Source organism: Mustelus asterias, chromosome 19, assembly GCF_964213995.1.
Source record: "Mustelus asterias chromosome 19, sMusAst1.hap1.1, whole genome shotgun sequence".
In the NCBI taxonomy this organism is placed as follows: Eukaryota; Metazoa; Chordata; class Chondrichthyes; order Carcharhiniformes; family Triakidae; genus Mustelus; species Mustelus asterias.
The window spans coordinates 30788654-30808887 of record NC_135819.1 but is presented as its reverse complement, the minus strand read 5'-3'; the positions used below and the strand labels follow the sequence as shown (position 1 = coordinate 30808887).

The 20234-nt window shown below is 46.4% G+C and overlaps 1 protein-coding gene across 5 annotated transcripts in view; it reads right to left on the bottom strand.

Annotated features, from left to right (window-relative positions):
• The window catches only part of itpr2 (inositol 1,4,5-trisphosphate receptor, type 2), a 252424-nt gene that overhangs the window by 198455 nt on the left and 33735 nt on the right, over positions 1-20234 (bottom strand). For all 5 annotated transcript variants that reach the window (XM_078235257.1, XM_078235259.1, XM_078235258.1 and 2 more), the window contains exon 2: positions 13753-13823. In XM_078235257.1, the coding sequence (XP_078091383.1) occupies positions 13753-13823 (71 nt within the window). The remainder of the gene's footprint in view (positions 1-13752; positions 13824-20234) is intronic.

Sequence of the window (20234 nt, the reverse complement as noted above, 5' to 3'; positions counted from 1 at the left end):
AGCACTGTAACCCAGGGCGACGGCCCAGTGCAGTACTGGGGGAGCACTGCACTGGTAGAGGTAGCGTCTTTCAGATGAGATGTCCAACTAAGAGACCCACCCCACCCTCCCCCCTTCCCACTCAGGTTATGTAGAGAGATCCCACGTCACTATTTCGGAGGAGCAGCAGCGGAGCTCCACCAGGTGGCCTGCTCAGTATGTATTCCTTAACCAACAACAGTGAAACAGGATTATCCTGCCAGTCATCCTGTTACTGTTTATGGGATCTTGCAGTGCACTGATTTGGAGTATTGTGAGCAATTCTGGGCCCCGTATCTCAGGAAGGATGTGCTGGCCCTGGAGAGGTTCACGAGAATGATTCCGGGAATGAAAAGCTTGATATATCAGGAGCATCTGAGGACTCTGGGTCTGTACTCGATGGGAGTATAGAAGGAAGAGGGGGGATCTTATTTAAACTTACAGAAAGCTGAAAAACCTGGATAGAGTGAACATGAGCAAGATGTTTCCATTGGTAGGAGAGACTAGGATCCGAGAACACAGCCTCAGAGTAAAGAGATGACCCTTTGGAATTCATTGCCACGGAAGGCAGTGAAGCCAAGTCATTGAGTATATTTAAGACAGAGATAGATAGGTTCTTGATTAGTAAGGGGATCAAAGATTATGGGGAAAAGGCGGGAGAATAGGCTTGAGAAGCGTAACAGCCATGACTGAATGGCGGAGCGGACTCGATGGGCCAATGAATTCTGCTCCTATATCTTATGGTTTTATGATTAGTTTCCGTGTTTCTGACGTTACAACTGTGGCTACGCTTCAACAAGATACCACATTCACTGTAAATCTTGAAAGTCCCAAGGATCGGAAGGGTGCGATGTAAATGCAATTTTTGTTTTCCTTTGTCACAGACCCAAGACACACTAATTTCTTGATCACGAGCAGAAGGTGGCCTGTTCTTAACTTGACAAACAGACAATCAACGCAAGACGCCCTCAGTTTAACAGCAAACAGTGCTGTTGTCATTGACTGGGAGGGGAAAAAGTTTCTGGGGGAGATCTGTTTCAGTGGAACTAACCCTGCTGCAGCAACAACCAATGAGGACTCCTCAGTCTCAGGGCAGCTATTGGCTGATATCAGCCTGTCGGTTCCCAGGGTTTCGGCCAATGTTGGAAGAGGCAGCTCCGCCTGCGGAGATCGTCTATGCCGTCTCGCCTCACACATTGGCACTCAGGTCTGTGTGCCTTTGGAAGGTGCTGCACAGTTAATGTCCCCCCAGCTCAAAGGCTTCTTCACAGGGCCCAGCACTGGATCGCAGAACCCGCAGGTAACCCTCTTTCTCCATTTCTGCTGTCACCATAGCATCGGGCTGGACGGTACAGTCACACACAGCTCTCCCACTGAGCTTGAAACAAGTCCAGTTACAAAGACAATACGCAGAAGCAGCTACCAGCGCCAACAGGGGAACGCACAGCATTTACTGCAAAGCACAGACCTGCGGCCAAAACACTGTGGACCAGGACCAACTCCACTCAAAACCTTCTCCACAAACCTCCCTGATAGACATGGAAAACATGGGGGGCGGGGGGATTGAAGAGTTTTTGTTGCTTTTCTATATAACTATTCCAACACACTCTCCCCCCCCCCCCCCCCCCACCACCCCAACCCTCACCCCGGCAGCCCCACCCTCACCCCGGCAGCCCCACCTGCCACCATACCCCCCCCCAACACTGTCCCCACCCTCTTTTGACTCTTACTCTGTCCATTCCAGAGAGTTGCATGCACTAGATTCCGTGACGTGTTTGTAAACTCTCTCTGCAATCTCTCCAGTGTTTCAATAACTATGGAGACCAAAATGGCGCACAGTACTCGAGTAGGGTCTAACCCAAAGCATTAGATCAATAAATCTGTCCCTACATTTGTGTTATAGTCCCCCAGAATAAAGAGTGAAATGACCTTATCAACTGGAGCAACTTTTAGTGATTGACACTTTCCAATCTATTTGCTTCTCTACCCCATTTAGTTCCTTACCTTCCAAGGGATACATGTCTTTCATGTTCCTCCTACCAAAATCACATTCCAATATAGAATCACCAAATGATTACGGGACAGAAGGAGGTCATTCTGTCCTTTGTGTCCATGCTAGCTGTCTGCAGGACCAACTCTGCTAGCCTCACTCCTGTCTTTTCACAGCAGCCCTGTAAATGTTCTCTTCTCAGATAGTTAGCCAGTTCTTTCAAAAGCCTCGTGTGAATCTGTCTCCACCACACTCTCAGACAGTTCACTCCAGAACCTAACCACTCGCTGTGTGAATCTGTCTCCACCACACTCTCAGACAGTACATTCCAGATCCTAACCACTCGCTGCGTGAATCTGTCTCCACCACACTCTCAGACAGTGCATTCCAGATCCTAACCACTCACTGTGTGAATCTGTCTCCACCACACTCTCAGACAGTGCATTCCAGATCCTAACCACTCACTGTGTGAATCTGTCTCCACCACACTCTCAGACAGTGCATTCCAGATCCTAACCACTCGCTGTGTGAATCTGTCTCCACCACACTCTCAGACAGTGCTTTCCAGATCCTAACCACTCGCTGCGTGAATCTGTCTCCAACACACTCTCAGACAGTGCTTTCCAGATCCCAAACACTTGCTGCATTTAAAATGACAGTCAGGTTTTCTACATTACAACCCAGACTACACTGCGAGAAAAATTGGCTGCAAAGCACTTTGCTGAGGATGTGGCAGGCGATATAGAAATGTAAATCTTTGTATTGCCAAAACAAAGTCATGAAACGTAGGCAGCGATCGAGGGCTCCCCTCCCCCCGCCATCAGTAACTGTCTCCAACAAGACTAAAACGCAATCGGCTGAGTAAATAAATAAATCTGAAAGAAAGGTACGAGCGAACGGCCGGGTCTGCTGCCTGACGGAGCAGAGCTTTATGTTCCGTCCCCACTGCCTGACATTAAGATCGTTCTGAAATTAATCAGCAGCTCCAGGGTTTGCCAGCTCCAAAACAGCCAATGAGGAGCAACTATCACAAAGGGGTCAGGTCAAGGACCAATGAGCAGGGGCCAATGTGACAAATGTGAATTGTTGTGTGTCACATCCAACCGATGAAGCAATCAGCCGGCCAGCGACAGTCTGGCACAGATCCAGCTCTTCCCCAACTCATCATTCAAACACAGAGCTCTCACAGAGGGATCTCACAGAGGGAAATCTCTTCTGCAGAGCCACTCATTCAAGGGCAGGGCCACAACAACGTGTTTGGGAGATCCAAACTCCAAGCTACACACCAATAAATCTAGTTGCATAATCGCCAGAGTCAAGGAGGACAAAGCACTCGGGGGTGAATAGCAGCTCCAGAACAGGGAACCACGACCCAGTGTAGCAACGAGGCCTCTCAATGGGTTGCAATAGATTGACAGCCCAATACACTGCCTGAAATCTAAACTAACACAACATTTAACCAGTACACAATTGACAATAGCTGTTGCTAGTTACAGTTTAAAGTTTATTTATTAGTGTCACAAGTAGGCTTACATTAACACTGCAATGAAGTTACTGTGAAAATCCCCTAGTCGCCACACTCCGGCGCCTGTTCGGGTACACTGAGGGAGAGTTTAGCGTGGCCAGTGCACTTAACCAGTATGTCTTTCGTACTGTGGGAGGAAAACAGAGCACCCGGAGGAAACCCACGCAGACACGGGGAGAATGTGCAGACTCCACACAGACAGTGACCCAGGCCGGGAATCGAACCCGTGTTCCTAGCACTGAGAGACAGCAGTGCTAAACCACTGTGCCATCGTGCTATCCACGGTGAGCTCAACGTCCCAACTGAGCACATCGTGAAGCCAAATTTAATAAACCTGGCAATAGGTGGGCTCCGGAAAACAGAACTGCCAAACCTGCCGATTGGAGATTAAAGAACACAGCTTTCGAAATAACAATGAATTTGCATTTAACTATCACCTTTTCAGCACTAGTGTGCAGACAAAGGGTGACTTGTGGAAGTGTGGTTGCTGCTATCGGTGCAGGAAGTGCAAAGTCAGCAAAGTTCACCCAGGACAAACAATGATGAACACAGAGATAACCCGTCCGATTCTTCCCAAACAAAGAGCAAAATATTGGAGATGCTGGAAACCAAACGGAAACTGCTGGAAATACTCAGCAAGCCAGGCTTGAAGAGAGAAAGAGTCAATGTGCGGGGTTTTCCGGCTGTTCACACTCGCAGGATTCTCTGACCCCGCGCGGCAGTGTACCCCCCCCCCCACCTTCCCCACGAGTTTCCCGCCGGCATGGGGTGGCTTCAATCCCATTGACAGTGCCAGGACCAGAGGATCCCACCGCCCGCGAACGGTGCGACACCTCCCACCACTGAGAAACACGCAGCTGCAGAATCCCAACCCATGTTTCAGGAATGTTGCCAATAGATCCGGAATAATTTAGAAATGCAACAGGTTTTACACAAGTACAGAGATGGGGAAAGGAGAAAAGGGAGAAAAAGAACTGGAGGAACCATCTGTATTGTCAATTACCATGAGGAGCAGAATTAGGCCATTCGGCCCATCAAGTCTGCTCCCCCATTCAATCATGGCTGATGATTTGCACAACCCAATTCTCCTGCCTTTTCCCTATACCCTCCGATTGCTACAGTTAAGAGAAATAGATGGTGGGTAATAAATGTGTTTGAACACAAAAATAGGGGCAAAGGACCAGACACTGGGTGGTGGTCTGTCCCCACAGCTGTGTTCACAGCCAATGGCCCGGAGATGGAGCACGCTGTGTCCACGGGCACACTCGAAGCCTTCCGTGCCCGATGGGCACCACAGGGTGCATCATCACCCCTGGAAATTACATTTCAACTTAATCACGCAAGTTTCATTTGAATTTTTTTTTGTTACAGTGCCTCATCAGGAGGAGTCACCCCCTCTCGGTTATTTGCCTTTGATGACTGGTTTTATTAAAAGAGTATAAATAAGGGGCAGTCAGGGTACTGGGTTGAGTGGAAGGAGATCTGCGAGACTGAACAGGTTGTGCATCTTGATTTCAGCTTCACCGAGCCGCCTGGATCCTGTTAACATGTGCGGAGGTGGGGGGCTAACTGGGGCAAGGCGCGACGCTGCAAGGCGGGAATGGATAAATAAACAAATAAGAGATGGGGTTAAAGGAGGTGTAAATGGCAACAGCAAAATCATTAGTAACTCCTGCTGGCTAATCAAAACAGAATGGTTACTATCTGAAAATATGTGTCTGGAAGGTGGTGAAGAGGGCAAAGGACCAGACACTGGGTGGTCGACACTGGGGTGGTCGACACTGGGGTGGCACGGTGAAGCTTTAAAAACTGGTTTTGTATTCAGGGCTTGAATGTTTAAAATACAGGGTACATAGGTTGCAACAATTGTAACGAGGAACAAGCATCAGGATTGCCTTGGTAACAGGCTCTGTAGGTTTTTGCATTGTATTAGCCTATGAGTTTAAAGAAAACACTCAGCTAAAGGGAACCTATCAGATTTGAATTTGCAGCTGTTATCAACATCAAACCAATCCTGATGTAGAAAATGCATAGATCATCAGGAATATAAATATAGGAATTCAACTGCCTGTCTTCAGTGACTCCAGTTCAGTTGAGTTCAACTGAGAAGGCCATCTCTGGAGCGGTTCTCCACCCTGCCAGCTCAAAGTATTATCTCTGAAAAGAATTCTCCATCTATCTACAACCGAATACCAAATCAGACAGCGCTTACAGACAGTGGTCAACTCCAAATCTTTTCCAAGCCATTAAACCTGGTTGTATATATTTTTTTGAGAGTGGCTAAGATTCTGTGATTACTGTTTTGGTACTGAATGGTCCTTGTCTTTATTTGAACAGCATTTCAGTCAAACCATCCTTTAACTAAAATGTTACAGTTTAGTTAAAAATAAAATAACTTGTTAATTATTTACTTATAACCTCTAAATGTTAATGTAGAACAGTTAACACCTTCCCAAACACTTTAATGAAGCGAGGTAAAGGGGATTAACCTCTGCGTCGTAACAGATTGGCCATGTTAAATTGACCTTAGTGTCGGGGCGGTTAGCAGGGTAAATATGTGAGGCTACGGGAATGGGGCCTGGGTGGGATTGTGGACAGTGCAGACTCAATGGTCCAAACGGCCTCCTTCTGCACTATAGGGATTCTATGAAGTGTCTCATTGAGAGAGAAGGTGCTGCTCAAGTTCAGGTTGAGCCTCACTTCTGCAGTGCAGGAGGTGGAGGATAGGTCAGAGTGGAAAGAGAAAATGAAAGTAACTCACGGCTGGAGGGTTAGCATCGTGCTTGGTGACTGAATGGTCAGTGAGACAATCGCCCAACGCAAGTTGAAAGAAGCACAGGGAGGAAGGATCCTGGATAGTGAGGAGAGGGGGAGGTGAGGGACAGGATGTACGTATGGAAAGGAGCCACGGAATGGAAAGGCGATTGGAATAGTGTTGCAGGGGAAGGTGTCAGTGCTAAAGCGGAAAGATGACTTTGACAGTGGCTTCACACTGGAGGGAGTGGGAAATGGTCCATTGCAGGTTGAGGCGGGTGGAAATAAGGGGAACTCGATCACTTTCCTCCGAGAGAGAGAAAGGGTTTAGAGCAGAAGTGTGTGAAATGGAATAGGCCCGATGGAGGGGAATCCCCTCCGAGGAAGAGGGAGGCAAAGATCTGGAAAGTGGGATTGTCAGCCTAGAGTGACAGAGGCGGAGAAACTGGGAGAATGGAATAGAATCCTAACAAGTAGCGGGATGAGAGGAGATATAATCAAGGCAGCTGAGATAGTCAGTTGATTGTTATCGAATATCGTGCTCAGATTTCCAATCTCTGCAGTATTTTGTCTTGTATTGGCTTGTGTTTGCCAAGTCTCCCTTTCAGAAACACACCTCCTCCCTCAACTACTAACACTGGCTTGGACGCATTCCACAAGCATGCAGAAATTCCAGCCTAATATGTTTGCGATGCACCTCCATGGATATTGCTGACATCCAACATTCGCAACTGTTCGCACACACCCTGAGATCCACACTCAATACCACACCCCTCCACACGCACACCCTAATCTCTTCAGCAGTACCAACTCACTGGGTGGAATGTTCTGGCCGTGCTCACCCCAAAACCAGAAAATCTCATCCGAGGTCTTCGGACCTTTCCATAGTCTGGCCCTCGCCCGCTCCGATTCCCGTGCCGGGCGGGACAGTAAAACTCACCCCACTATCTCCAAGCTCCCTTAGTCCACAATTTCTATTCATTTTTCACCTCATCCAAAGCTTTGACAAAAAAACTTTTGATATCTTCCTTTCAGGTGTGAAGGATCATGTTTTCAGGAATTCAGGGGTACTAACATTCCTCTGGCTCTCTCTTCCCTTCGCTTCCCTCTGATTCCATCAGTTCTTCCAGTATCACCCTTGGTGATGTATTCATGAGGCTCTCTCCTGAAAAATCCATCCTTCGTTGCCACTATCAATGAATTTCAAGCCCAGCACATTGCTGAACTCTTCCTCCCACACGACGGACTCATTCTCCAGTCCCGAGAATCTTCGTTCCACCAGGAACCCTCCCTCTAGCCTCTTACTCTCTCCATGTTGTTTCTCTGACAACTATCTACACAGTAAGAAGTCTCACAACACCAGGTTAAAGTCCAACAGGTTTATTTGGTAGCAAATACCAAATAAACCTGTTGGACTTTAACCTGGTGTTGTGAGACTTCTTACTGTGTTTACCCCAGTCCGACGCCGGCATCTCCACATCATAACTATCTACACCTCAGCTTCTCAATCAGTGGCACTCCCCTCTCTCCACTCCAACTCAAACATCATTACCCAATCACTGACAAGGGTGGCACCACTGGCTGTTTAGTGAACCATCCTTTACTTGGCAGAGACTGGACTCCAACTCGTTTAGTTCCTGCTGCCTCCCCCAGACCATGACCGCACACCGAACATCCAGCCATGGTTTTCCCGACTTTCGCTGACCCCACTGATTCCCAATTGCTACTTGGACAATACTTTCTCGCACTTTCCCTCCTGTAGACTCGATCCCATTCTCCCAATTTCTTCATCTCCGCCTTGTTGTTTCTAACGACTCAACATTCTAATATGTCGTCCTTTTTCCTCAACTGAGGCTTCTCCCCCACTGTGGTTGATAGGGCCCTTCGCCGTCTCTGACCCCCGACCCCCTTCGCCGTCTCTGACCCCCGACCCCCTTCTCCGTCTCTGACCCCCAACCCCCTTCGCCGTCTCTGACCCCCAACCCCCTTCGCTGTCTCTGACCCCCGACCCCCTTCGCCGTCTCTGACCCCCGACCCCCTTCGCTGTCTCTGACCCCCGACCCCCTTCGCCGTCTCTGACCCCCGACCCCCTTCGCCGTCTCTGACCCCTGACCCCCTTCGCCGTCTACGACCCCCCCCATCACCATCTACGACCCCCGCCCCTTCACCATCTATTACCCCCCACCTCACTGTGCCTGATCATTTCCTGCAATTCCGATCTCACCCCTTCCTCCCGGGACCATGATAAAGCTTCCCCCTTGTCAAGACCTTCCACAGCCTCCAACATTCAATGGAAAATCCTCTGCCGTGACCAGCGTGAAGCCACACCTAGTGCATCATCCAGCATTCCCTCCAGGACACGCTGCTTCACTCACCCAGCGCCCCCACACCTTCCCACAGCAGTACAGGACAGCTGCCCTTTGACCTCATCTCTACCGCTGTCCTGGGCCCCAAACACAAACAACAGTTTACTTAACCCACATTCAATTTAGTACACGGCGTTCAATGCTCATAACGTGCTTTCCCCAACACTGGGGAGTACAAACACAAATGAGGTGACTACTTTCATCTCCACCACTTTCATGATGTTGTAAATCGTTTTAAATCTCTGTCTCTCTCTGAGGTTCCCTTATTTGATTGGGCATTCGACAGCTTTCCAGACACACCGAGTTTAACTATTTCAGATCGGAACCACCGCTCCCATACTTTCAGGCAGCAGTTTCTGCTCATGTTTTTGTGATTCCCATTTACATCTCCTCTAAGCTTTTCTTTCCCTAACCTGTGACCGCGCTCTTTTGCTTGCAGCATCATCCCTCATTGTCTCATCTCTCCTTCCTCCACCCTGCCACACACCTTCCCTTTTGCTCTGTCCTCCAATTCCCTTTCTCCCTGCCTCATTACCTGCTTAAAACCGAACACATCTCTAACTTTTGCCAATTCTGATAAAAGGTCATTGGCCTGAAACATTAATACTGCTTATGAATATATAAGCATATGAAATAGGAGCAAAGGTAGGCCATTCAGCCCCTCAAACCTGCACCACCATTCGATAAGATCATGGCCGATTTCCACATTCCCCATCTACCCCCAATAAACTTTGATTCCCTCGCCTAATAAGAATCTACCTTAAAGATATTCAGTGACTCCACCACCTTCTGAGGCAGAGTTCCAAAGTCATACAACCCTCAGAGAAAAAAATCTCCTCTTCTCTGTTCTAAAAGGGTGATCCCCAATTCTAAACCAGTGTCCCCTAGTTTTGGATTCGCCCACAAGCGGAAACATCAGTTCAATGTCCACCTATCAAGACCATTCAGGATCTTATATACTTCATCAAGTCACTCCTCAATCTTCTAAACTCCAGTGGAAACAAATCCAGTCTATCTAACATTTCCTCATAAGTCAGCCCACTTATTTCAAGTATCAATCTAATAAATCTCCTTTGGACCGCCTCAAATGTATTTACATCCTTCCTTAAATAAGGAGAACAAAACTGCACATAATATTCAAGATCTCCAAATGCCTCGTATAACTGAAGCATAACATCCTTACTTTTATGTTCAATTCCTCTCTTAATAAAGAATAGCATTTCATTAGCCTTCATAATAACTTGCTGCATCTGCAAACCAACCCTTTGTGACTCATGCACTAGAACACCCAGATCCCTCTACACGTCAGAATTCTGCAGCCATTGTTCATTTAAGTAATACTCTACTTGTTTTATTCTTCCTGCCAAAGTGAACAACTTCCCATTATGCCACATTATACTCCTCCATCTGTTGGATTTTTGTCCACTCACTCAACCGGCCCATAACTGTCTACAACCCCCTTTTGTCCTCTTCACAACATATTGTCCTACCTATCTTTGCATCATCAGCAAATTTAGCTACCATGCCTTCGCTCCCCTCAATCTAAGTTATTGATGTGAGTTGTAAAAAGTTGAGATCCCAGCATGGAGCCCTGCAAGACGCTACTCATCATTTTCTGCCAATAAGACAAAGGCCAATTTATGCATACTCTCTGATCACTGCCCGGTAGCCAACCTTCTAACCAGGCTAATATGTTACCCCCTACACCATGAGCTCTTATTTTCCATAATAATCTTTAATGTGGCACCTTATCAAATACCTTCTGGAAATCCAAGTATAGGACATCTACAGGCTCCCCTTTACCCACAATGCATGTCACTCCTTCAAAGAACCCCAATAAATTGGTTAAACATGACTGTTCTTTCACAAAACCATTCTGACTTTTTCCGACTACCTTGTGTTTCTCTAAGTGCCCAGCTATAACCTCTTAATGATCGGTTCTAACGCCTTCCCCACAACTGACATCAAGCTATTTCTCTTCACAGATGCTGTCAGAGCTGCTGACTATTTCCAGCATTTTCTGTGTCTGAATCTGTTTTGGTGATGCCAATTGGGCAGGGCACAAGGGAGAGATTTATTACACAATAGTGCCACGGGGTCTTTGACACCCACCTGTGAAGACAGGCAGAGCCTCGATGACAGTCTGGCTGAAAGAAGGCACCTGCAACACTGCAGCACTGCCTCAGTTCTGCGCCGACGTGTTAGCCTGGAACACGGACACCAGTCTCTGAAGTGGAGCTTGAACCGAGGACTCTCTGATTCAGAAGTGAGAGAGCTGCCAGGGAGCCATGCCATATACGTACTGATTGTGAAACTGGTCCTCTCTGCCTGATCTAGGTCTACAGCTGAGTCTATCCCACAATGCATCTATGATGCTTAAAGCCCTCAGGGCAGCAAGGGGTGGGCAATAAACCTTACCTTGCCACTCACATCCTAGGTACAACCACAGAGAAACCTATAGCCAACATTGAGGTGCTTAAATTCAGCAGGCTCTTTCCTCTGAATGCTTTAAACATTTTATGTTTTATCTGGACAAAGATCTCTTCATGTAGCTTTCTTTCTTCTGCAAATTTCCAACAAGTAACATGAGCAAAGAAATCAGCATGTTGGAAAAAAAATTTTTAGTCACATCTCAAATGTAAAACCATAAGACATAGGAGCAGAATTAGGCCTCTCGGCCCATCGAGTCTGCTCCACCATTCAATCAATGATTTTTTTCTCATTCCCATTCTCCTGCCTTTTCCCCATAACCCCTGATCCCCTTATTAATCAAGAACCTATCTATCTCTGTCTTAAAGACACTCAATGACCTGGCCTTCACAGCCTTCTGCGGCAAAGAGTTCCACAGATTCACCACTCTCTGGCTGAAGAAATTACTCCTCATCTCTGTTTTAAAGGATCGTCCCTTTAGCCTGAGGTTGTGCCCTCTGGTTCTAGTTTTTCCTACTAGTGGAAACATCCTCTCCACGTCCACTCTATCCAGGCCTCGCAGTATCCTGTAAGTTTCAATAAGATCCCCCCTCATCCTTTTAAACTCCAACGAGTACAGATCGAGAGTCCTCAACCATTCCTCATACGACAAGTTCTTCATTCCAGGGATCATTCTTGTGAACCTCCTCTGGACCCTTTCCAAGGCCAGCACATCCTTCCTTAGATCTGGGGTCCAAAACTGCTCACAATACTCCAAATGGGGTCTGACCAGAGCCTTATCCAGCATTAGCAGTACATCCCTGCTCTTGTATTCTAGCCCTCTCGACATGAATGCTAACATTGCATTTGCCTTCCTAACTGCCGACTGAACCTGCATGTTAACCTTAAGAGAATCTTGAGCGATGACGCCCAAATCTCTTTGTGTTTCTGATTTCCTAAGCATTTTCCCATTTAGAAAATAGTCTATGCCTCCATTTCTCCTTCCAAAGTGCATAACCTCACACTTTCCACATTGTATTCCATCTGCCACTTCTTTGTCCACTCTCCTAACCTGTCTAAGTCCTTCTGCAGCCCCCCTGCTTCCTCAATACTACCTGTCCCTCTACATATCTTTGCGTCATCTGCAAACAAATGTCTGGAATATAATGGGGAGATGTCAATGACCTGAGCATGGGCATTGTTATGTCAATAGGATATGAAGAGAAATCAAAAACTGTATGTATTGCTATGTTTAAAATGCACTGTCAGCTGAACCAAAAAAGATGGTTGCTACAAGTCACAGCATTGGCCCTTTGCTTTGAAAGCAACCAAAAGGTATTGCAAAGGATAAAAGAATCCTCCTCTTATCATTAAGGAATCTCAGCCCCAATTATGAGGACATTATTATCACAAAACCAGGGACTCAACTCGAAACTTCTCATTCCTGCAGAGTTGTTACTGGATCATCTGGGACTGTCCAGGTCCATTTCAAAAGGGGACCATTGAGGGAGTAATGGATGCCATTTGCACCTTGATAAGCTCATCCCTCTAGCAGAGCCTAGACTTCTCAACCAGAAAGACCTCAATACAGATGGTAACTCTTCAAAAGCTAATGGTTGGGACATTATCAGTCCTGAAATCAAAGCCAGTTCCAGACTTTCGATCAACATTGCTCGATCAAAAGGTCACATGGCTCAAAACCCGTGGCTTGAGTTTTGAGAACTCAAAAGTTCTCTCTTTTGAGAACTAAAACCCTCCCCCGCCCCGGTCTGCTATTTAACAATGAACCAGCGAACCGAGAAGCAGAACTCCAGCTTCAACAATAGCCTGCTCCTCGAAGCTGGTCTCTGCTAGAAGATATTCCGACCATAGCTTACAGAACTGACCCAGTCTCAGAATACCAACTGTATCTTGTGGTATCAGCACCAAATGTAAAGATAATTCTCCAACCTCAGTCTTCAGACAGCTGAACACCAGCTCCAATGTGAAAGAATTCCTCATTGGACTTCTCAGACATTGGAAATAACGCAAACTTAGAATCATACAATCCCTACAGTGCAGGAGGAGGCCTTTTGACCCATCGAGCCTGCACCAAAAACAATCCCACCCTAGCCCTATCCCAGCAACACCATGTATCTATCCAGCTAGTCCCCCTGACACCAAGGAGCAATTTAGCATGGCCAATCAACCTAAGCTGCAGATCTTTGGACTGTGGGAGGAAACCGGAACACCCGGAGGAAACACACGTAGACACAGGGAGAACATGCAAACTATGCACAGATAGTCACCCGAGGCTGGAATTGAACCTAGGTCTCTGGCGCAGTGAGGCAGCAATGCTAACCACTGTGCCACCCTTACATTCGTGTCTACGGCTCATTTATTGCTGTTGCCTGGATTTGTGAATCTTCCTCCTCTACATGCACGCACACACCTCCCCACTCCATCACCACTGGGTTCGAATGTCAATAAACTAACCCTCCGAGTTGATCACGTGGGTTTGCTGCGAGTTAATATTAAACTGGATCTCACAAACCGAGGGCGTGGGAAGACCTGTCACAGCCTACCTCAAAAATAATTCAAAAATACCTCTGCTGACGGAGCAGACAGCGAGACGATAAGGAGGTTCAGTTTCCCTCCTCCCGTCTTCACAAAATATTTGAAGAGAAATGCATTGCCCCCAGTTAGCTTACCCCGGAATTTCTTTGGCGGATTGGCCAGATCTCCAGCTTCCGGCTGAACCACACATCTGTCATCCACCAATCTGTAAGGGGAAAGCATTTCAATTAGATAAAAGATCGAAGTACGAGTTTAATCTTAACGTGGTAATCTCAAAACAAACATCTAGGAAGATGGGCTACGGTGACATTTGCTCCCTCCAAACAGTAAGATGCATTATAGAGAGATTAAGAACAATATATTAAACACTTCAACAATCAGGTGGATTACAAAGCAGTTCTGCATCCTCCCAGATTATTTTGCCAGCAACAAGATTATTAGACAAAGGAAAGTAAACCTCTCCGTTCCTGCCACGTGGTGCAGAAGGTAGTGGCCTAACATCCCTCGTACCAATACCAATATTTGATCTGCAGTCAACAGGCTATTAGGCCGGTTTGTGAAATCTTACTGTGGGTAAATTGGCTGCTCACGTTTTTACAATGTGACAGTGGCAGTACTTCACTGGCTGGAAAGCACTTTCAGATGTCCTGGAATCCTGAAATAAATAATGCAAGTCTCAACTTCTTTCTAAATCTCTTTCAGACACATGACTGAAGTCTGAATCCAAAGCTTTTTCACACATAGTGTTCCACATGGGGAAGCAGCTTTTCTTACTGTACTTTCATCCATTTCCTCCGAAGAATGTTTCCTGTTCTCAATTTAAATACTTAAAGGAGAAGCTGTACCTCGCAGTTATAAATGCATGGTTTCAGAAGGTGGTTATGCTTTAAACTGTCTCCTTTAAATCAAAATAAAACTGAGTTGTAGAGGTGGATATGTGATCTCCTCCTGATTTTGCCCAGCAACAAACCTGTGTAACTTGGTTGCCTTTGGAATGGGGGCCCAGATCGAGTACTACTGAAAGCAAGGCACCAGATTTCAAATACCTGGAAACAAAGGATACTGCAACTGACTTTACTGCTGCCAGACCTATTGACTCAGAGATGCAGGATAGAGTACTTCCTGCAGAGAGTGAGAACATCTGCAGCTGCTGCATATTTAGATTGAATGGCTGTTTTCTGTTAGCCACCAGGCAGGATGCTGGTGGGAGTTGGTTCTCTGGTTGAGAAGACAAGCTCTGTGAAGAATGAGACACTGGAAGACCTGCCCTGGCATTTGGTGGCTGGGTGGGCATTGCTGCTGGAATTCGATTCAGGGATTTTCAAAAGACTGAGATAAATGGATTTCAGGACACTGACTATTTTGATTTGATTTATTATTGTCACATGTATTAGTATAGAATGAAAAGTATTCTTTCTTGCGCGCTATACAGACAAAGCATATTGTTCGTAAAGAAGAAAAGGAGAGAATGCAGAATGTAGTGTTACAGTCATAGCTAAGGTGTAAAGAAAGATCAACTTAATGCAAGGTGGGTCCATTCAAAAGTCTGACAGCAGCAGGGAAGAAACTGTTCTTGAGTCGGTTGGTACGTGACCTCAGACTTTTGTATCTTTTTTCCGACGGAAGGTGGTGGAAGAGAGAATGTCCGGGGTGTGTGGGGTCCTTAATTATGCTGGCTGCCTTGCCGAGGCAGCGGGAAGTGTAGACAGAGTCAATGGAGGCTGGTTTGAGTGATGGACTGGGCTACATTCACGATCCTTTGTGGTTTCTTGCGGTCCTGGGCAGAGCAAGAGCCATACCAAGCTGTGGTACAACCAGAAAGGATGCTTTTGTTATGACTTTCTACATGACTCAGTGAAAGGGGGAGAAGCGGTCCTATTGGACGCTGGGAGTAACTATGGACTAGTTTATGTAAAGACTACAATTCTGTGGAGAGTGCGGTGTAACATGTTAACACAGTGGGGGAGTTTCATTTGCAATAGGAAGTGGAGGTGTATATCTTTTCTGTAATTTAGAATATGAATTGCCTGCTAAGTAATGTTAGTCAATGTTAATTTTAGTTTGCTTGCTACAGTTCAAGTCTTAAAACCTTACCGTGTAATTCCGTTGCACTGGTCACAGAAAAATTTATATCACTTTCTAAAATTATTAGTCTCTACAAGAATTGTGACACCGATATCTCGATAGAATTCCATTCGAACAATAAACAATTGAATCAGGTCACCGTTTTACACCTCCATGTATCTGAGGAATACTTTTTAATTTTTAACAATTCTTTCACGGGATGTGGGCAACACTGGCTGGGCCAGCGTTTATTGCCCATCCCTAACTGCCCTCGGGAAAATGATGGTGAGCTTTCTTCTTACACCACTGCAGTCCCGGAGGTGTAGGTACACCCACAGTGCAGTCAGGGAGAGTGTTCCAGGATTTTGACCCAGCGACAGTGAAGAAACAGCTGATATATTTCCAAGTCGGGATGGTGAGTGGCTTGGAAGGGAACCTCCAGGTACTTGCTGCCCTTGTCCCTTCCCAGATGTAAAGGATGCAGATTTGGTAGGTTCTGTGAAAAGAGGGTGAAGGACAGGCTTTTGGGGTTGGGGGGCGTTCAGGAGGGGAGTACCTCTCTGCAGAACTCCAAACCTCTGACCTGTTCTGGTAGCCACAGTTTGATTTTGATTTGATTTATCATTGTCACATGTATTAACAGTGAAAAGTATTGTTTCTTGCGCGCTATACAAAGCATACCGTTCATGGAGAAGGAAACGAGAGTGCAGAATGTAGTGTTACAGTCATAGCTAGAGTGTAGAGAAAGATCAACTTAATGCAAGGTAAGTCCATTCAAAAGTCTGACAGCAGCAGGGAAGAAGTTGTTCTTGAGTCGGTTGGTACGTGACCCCAGACCTTTGTATCTTTTTCCCGAAGGAAGAAGGTGGAAGAGAGAAGGTTCGAGGGCGTGGGGTCCTTAATTATGCTGGCTGCTTTGCCGAGGCAGCGGGAAGTATTTATATGGCTGGTCCAGTTCATTTCTGGTCCATGGTAACCCCCGGATATTGACAGTGGAGGATGGTAATGCCATTGAACGTGAATCGGTGCCGGTTAGATCCTCCAACTGGGAATTTTCGTTACTTGCCATTTATCATCCCAAGTTTGGATACTGTCCATGTCTTACTGCATTTAGACATGGGCTGCTTCAGTATTGGAGGAGTCACGAATAAATTGAAACATACATATAAAGTAGCAGAAGTATGCCATTCAGCCCATCAAGCTTGCTAGACCGTTCAGTTAGATCAAGGCTAATCCATGTCTTATCTCCATTTACCCACTGTTGTTCCAAACACCTTCCCTAACAATAGTCTAGTGATCTCAAGAGTTAAGTGGACACAGAATTATCATCTTATATGCCTCACTTATGCTTTACTGAAATATTAACAATCGTGTTAATAGATGAAATTGGAACAAAGACCATGTACAAAAAGATCCTTCCACCACCTGCTGTGGTGGGATATGAACCCATGTGACAGATGTTAGAGGTAGGTTCTTTACTCAGAGAGTAGTAAGGGCGTGGAATGCCCTGCCTGCAGCAGTTGTGGACTCGTCAACATTAAGAGCATTCAAATGGTTATTGGATAAACATATGGATGATATTGGAATAGTGTAGGTTAGAGGGGCTTTAGATTGGTTCCACTGGTTGGCGCAACATCGAGGGCCGAAGGGCCTGTACTGCGCTGTAATGTTCTATGTTCTATGTCTCAGAACATTAACCTGAGCCTGTGTGTGACTAATCCAGTGACACTACACCAACATTTTCCCTTAAAATCTAATAATTACTATTCTTTTACTCCTTCACTAGTATCTTGTTCTTTGACGCTACAACCTACTTTAATCAAATCAACAGAAAAAGATACACCTTCAATTTCAGAAGCTTGCATTGTTGACACATTTTAACAGGTTACATTACACAGCAAACTGAGCAGAAATCATCTCAAATCTCCAGTACCTCTAGCCCACTGGCCTGACTGAGTTTCACACTGAACACACGCCAGCTCCAGAAACACAATATGCATTGTTAGCGGCACATGGTTACACTGCTGCACACCTGGAACTCAGCTTAGCCCCGGCCTGAGCGAAACCAGTCCGCTCCTTCCAAATCAGTCAACACAGACACCACCTGATCACTCAACAATTCACCTCCGATGTTAGGATGCACTCTAGATAACGGATAGAAAAAGCATATTGAAAACTACACACATTTGAAAGGGCAGCAAGGAGCTACACGTCCCTATCACTTACATCAAGCTCAATGGGGAAGATTGAATCCATTCCACCTGAAGAAATCAGATATTTTGCCATGACTCCTATTATTTGGCCTCAAGTTCTTATCCAGCTCGCCCAGTGGAGGTAATGGGATGTACCTATTGTGGGTATGAGGTATCACAATGATTGGGACAGGCTGCTGGGACCTGTCGGTCCCTTAATTCTTTGCTCCTCATTTTCATTTGTAACATTTGAAAGTTTTGCTGTTGAAACCTCCCGGTGACCTCAATAACACGCATTTATCACACAATAATAGCTCATTAACCCCACTGTGGGTTCTCCAATTTAGCTTTATTTGACTTCAATGTGGATAATCTACACTAGAACGCTGTCGGGGCTGTAAGAAATTATCGGATGCAAGGAAGCAGGGCCACAATTTTAAATCGATTAAGGCCAGTAGGTACAACATATGGAGGTGGTTTCTTTTCCAAGACAATAACAAATCTCTGGGATAGGTTGCTGGCTTAAGCAGTGGTTTGACACGGTAGCACAGTAGCACTGCTACCTCACATTCGATTCCCGGCTTGGGCCACTGTCTGTGGGAGTCTGCACGTTCTCCCCGTGTCTGCGTGGGATTCCTCCGGGTGCTCCGGTTTCCTCCCACAGTCCGAAAGACTTGCTGGTTAGGTGCATTGGCCGTGCTAAATTCTGCCTCAGTGTACCCAAACAGGTGCCGGAGTGCGGCGACTAGGGCATTTCCTCTAGTGCTCTGGTTTCCTCTGGGTGCGTGGATTTGCTCTGGTTTCCTCCAAAGATGTTCAGGTGAGGTGGATTGGCTATGCTAAATTGCCTCTTAGTGCCCCAAGATCCGTAGGTTAGATGGATTGGCCATGGTAAATGTGTGGGGTTATGGGGATAGGGCCTGGCTAAGTTACTCTGTCAGAGACTCAGTGCAGACTCGATGGGCCAAATGGCCTCTTCTGCACTGTAGGGATTCCATGACTCACTGAATTCCTGAAAACAAGAGCTTCTGTTTGGGATAGACATCACCTCTTACTGAAGGGAGTTACTTCAGGACATTCAGGGCCAAAGTGATCAAGTTTCAATCATCTGGATGAATTAGAAAGGAATTTTCCAGATGTTTTCAGCCAAGTTGTCCTGGGGTTTTAGTCTGAGGTTTAGCTCCCCTCCCAGGACGTCACGTGGTTTAGGGTGGGAATGGATGTATTGTGACAATTGCCTGATACGTATGGATCCAAGTGTCTTTACTTGCCCATCATTGTTCATATATTTATTGGCCTCACAAATGACTAAAAGCAGGGGCTTTGTCCCGGGGGGAGGAGACTGCCAGAATATCAGGTTGTTGGGTGACCTTGAGTTTGCCGACACAAGGATCTGACTTGTCAACATTTGTAAAACAGGCGCAAGTTTCCTGGAGATAATCAGGAAAGCAAATGACTTTCCTTTGAACCTACAATCTGCATTTGGAGCTGTGTTGCTGCCTCGTCACAAAGCGGCTCCAGATCATTGTACACTGTGGTGATAAGGTTCAAGGACAGTACAGCTTAATCTGCCGTAACCGGCGGGAAGGAAAGGCCAGTTACTCCGGGTCAGACCGCACCACACTCCAATAGGTAGCTGTGTGAACTCAGTGTTGTTCCTCTAGCAGCCACAGGTGAGGCTAGGGTGACAAGAGTGTCACCATGTGCAGCAAATCAACACATCACATACCAAACAGCTAAATACCAAACTGTCCAATGAAGCTCTCCATAGCTTTTGGAGTGACTGTCCCTCTAAATTTTTTTGCACAGCCCCTCGTGTCTAGTTACCTAAAAGGGGCCGATTTGTTGGTAACCAGTGCAAGAAGTTCCAGGTTGCTGTGTGGCCCCTGCTGATAAGAGGGAGCGCTGCTCCTACCCTTTGGTAACCAGGGAAGTAAAACATTCACATCAATCAATAAACACGTGCCCTTGCTGCTTTTCTTTGCCAACAAGTACACAAAAAGGTTCAAGTTCACATGAGTACTGCGATCACATGACCAATCACAGCGTCATTTAGTCATAGAATCATAAAATCATAGAAACCCCACAGTGCAGAAGGCGGCCATCGAGTCTGCACCGACAACAATCCCACCCAGGCCCTATCCCCGTAACCCCACATAGTTACCCCGCTAATCCCTCTAACCTACACATCCTGGGTCACGAAGGGTCAATTCACCATGGCCAATGCACCACACATCTTTGGAGTGTGGGAGGAAACCGCAGCACCCGGAGGAAACCCATGCAGACACGGGGAGAATGTGCAGACTCCACACAGACAGTGAGCCAAGCTGGGAATTGAACCCGGGCCCTTGGCGTTGAGA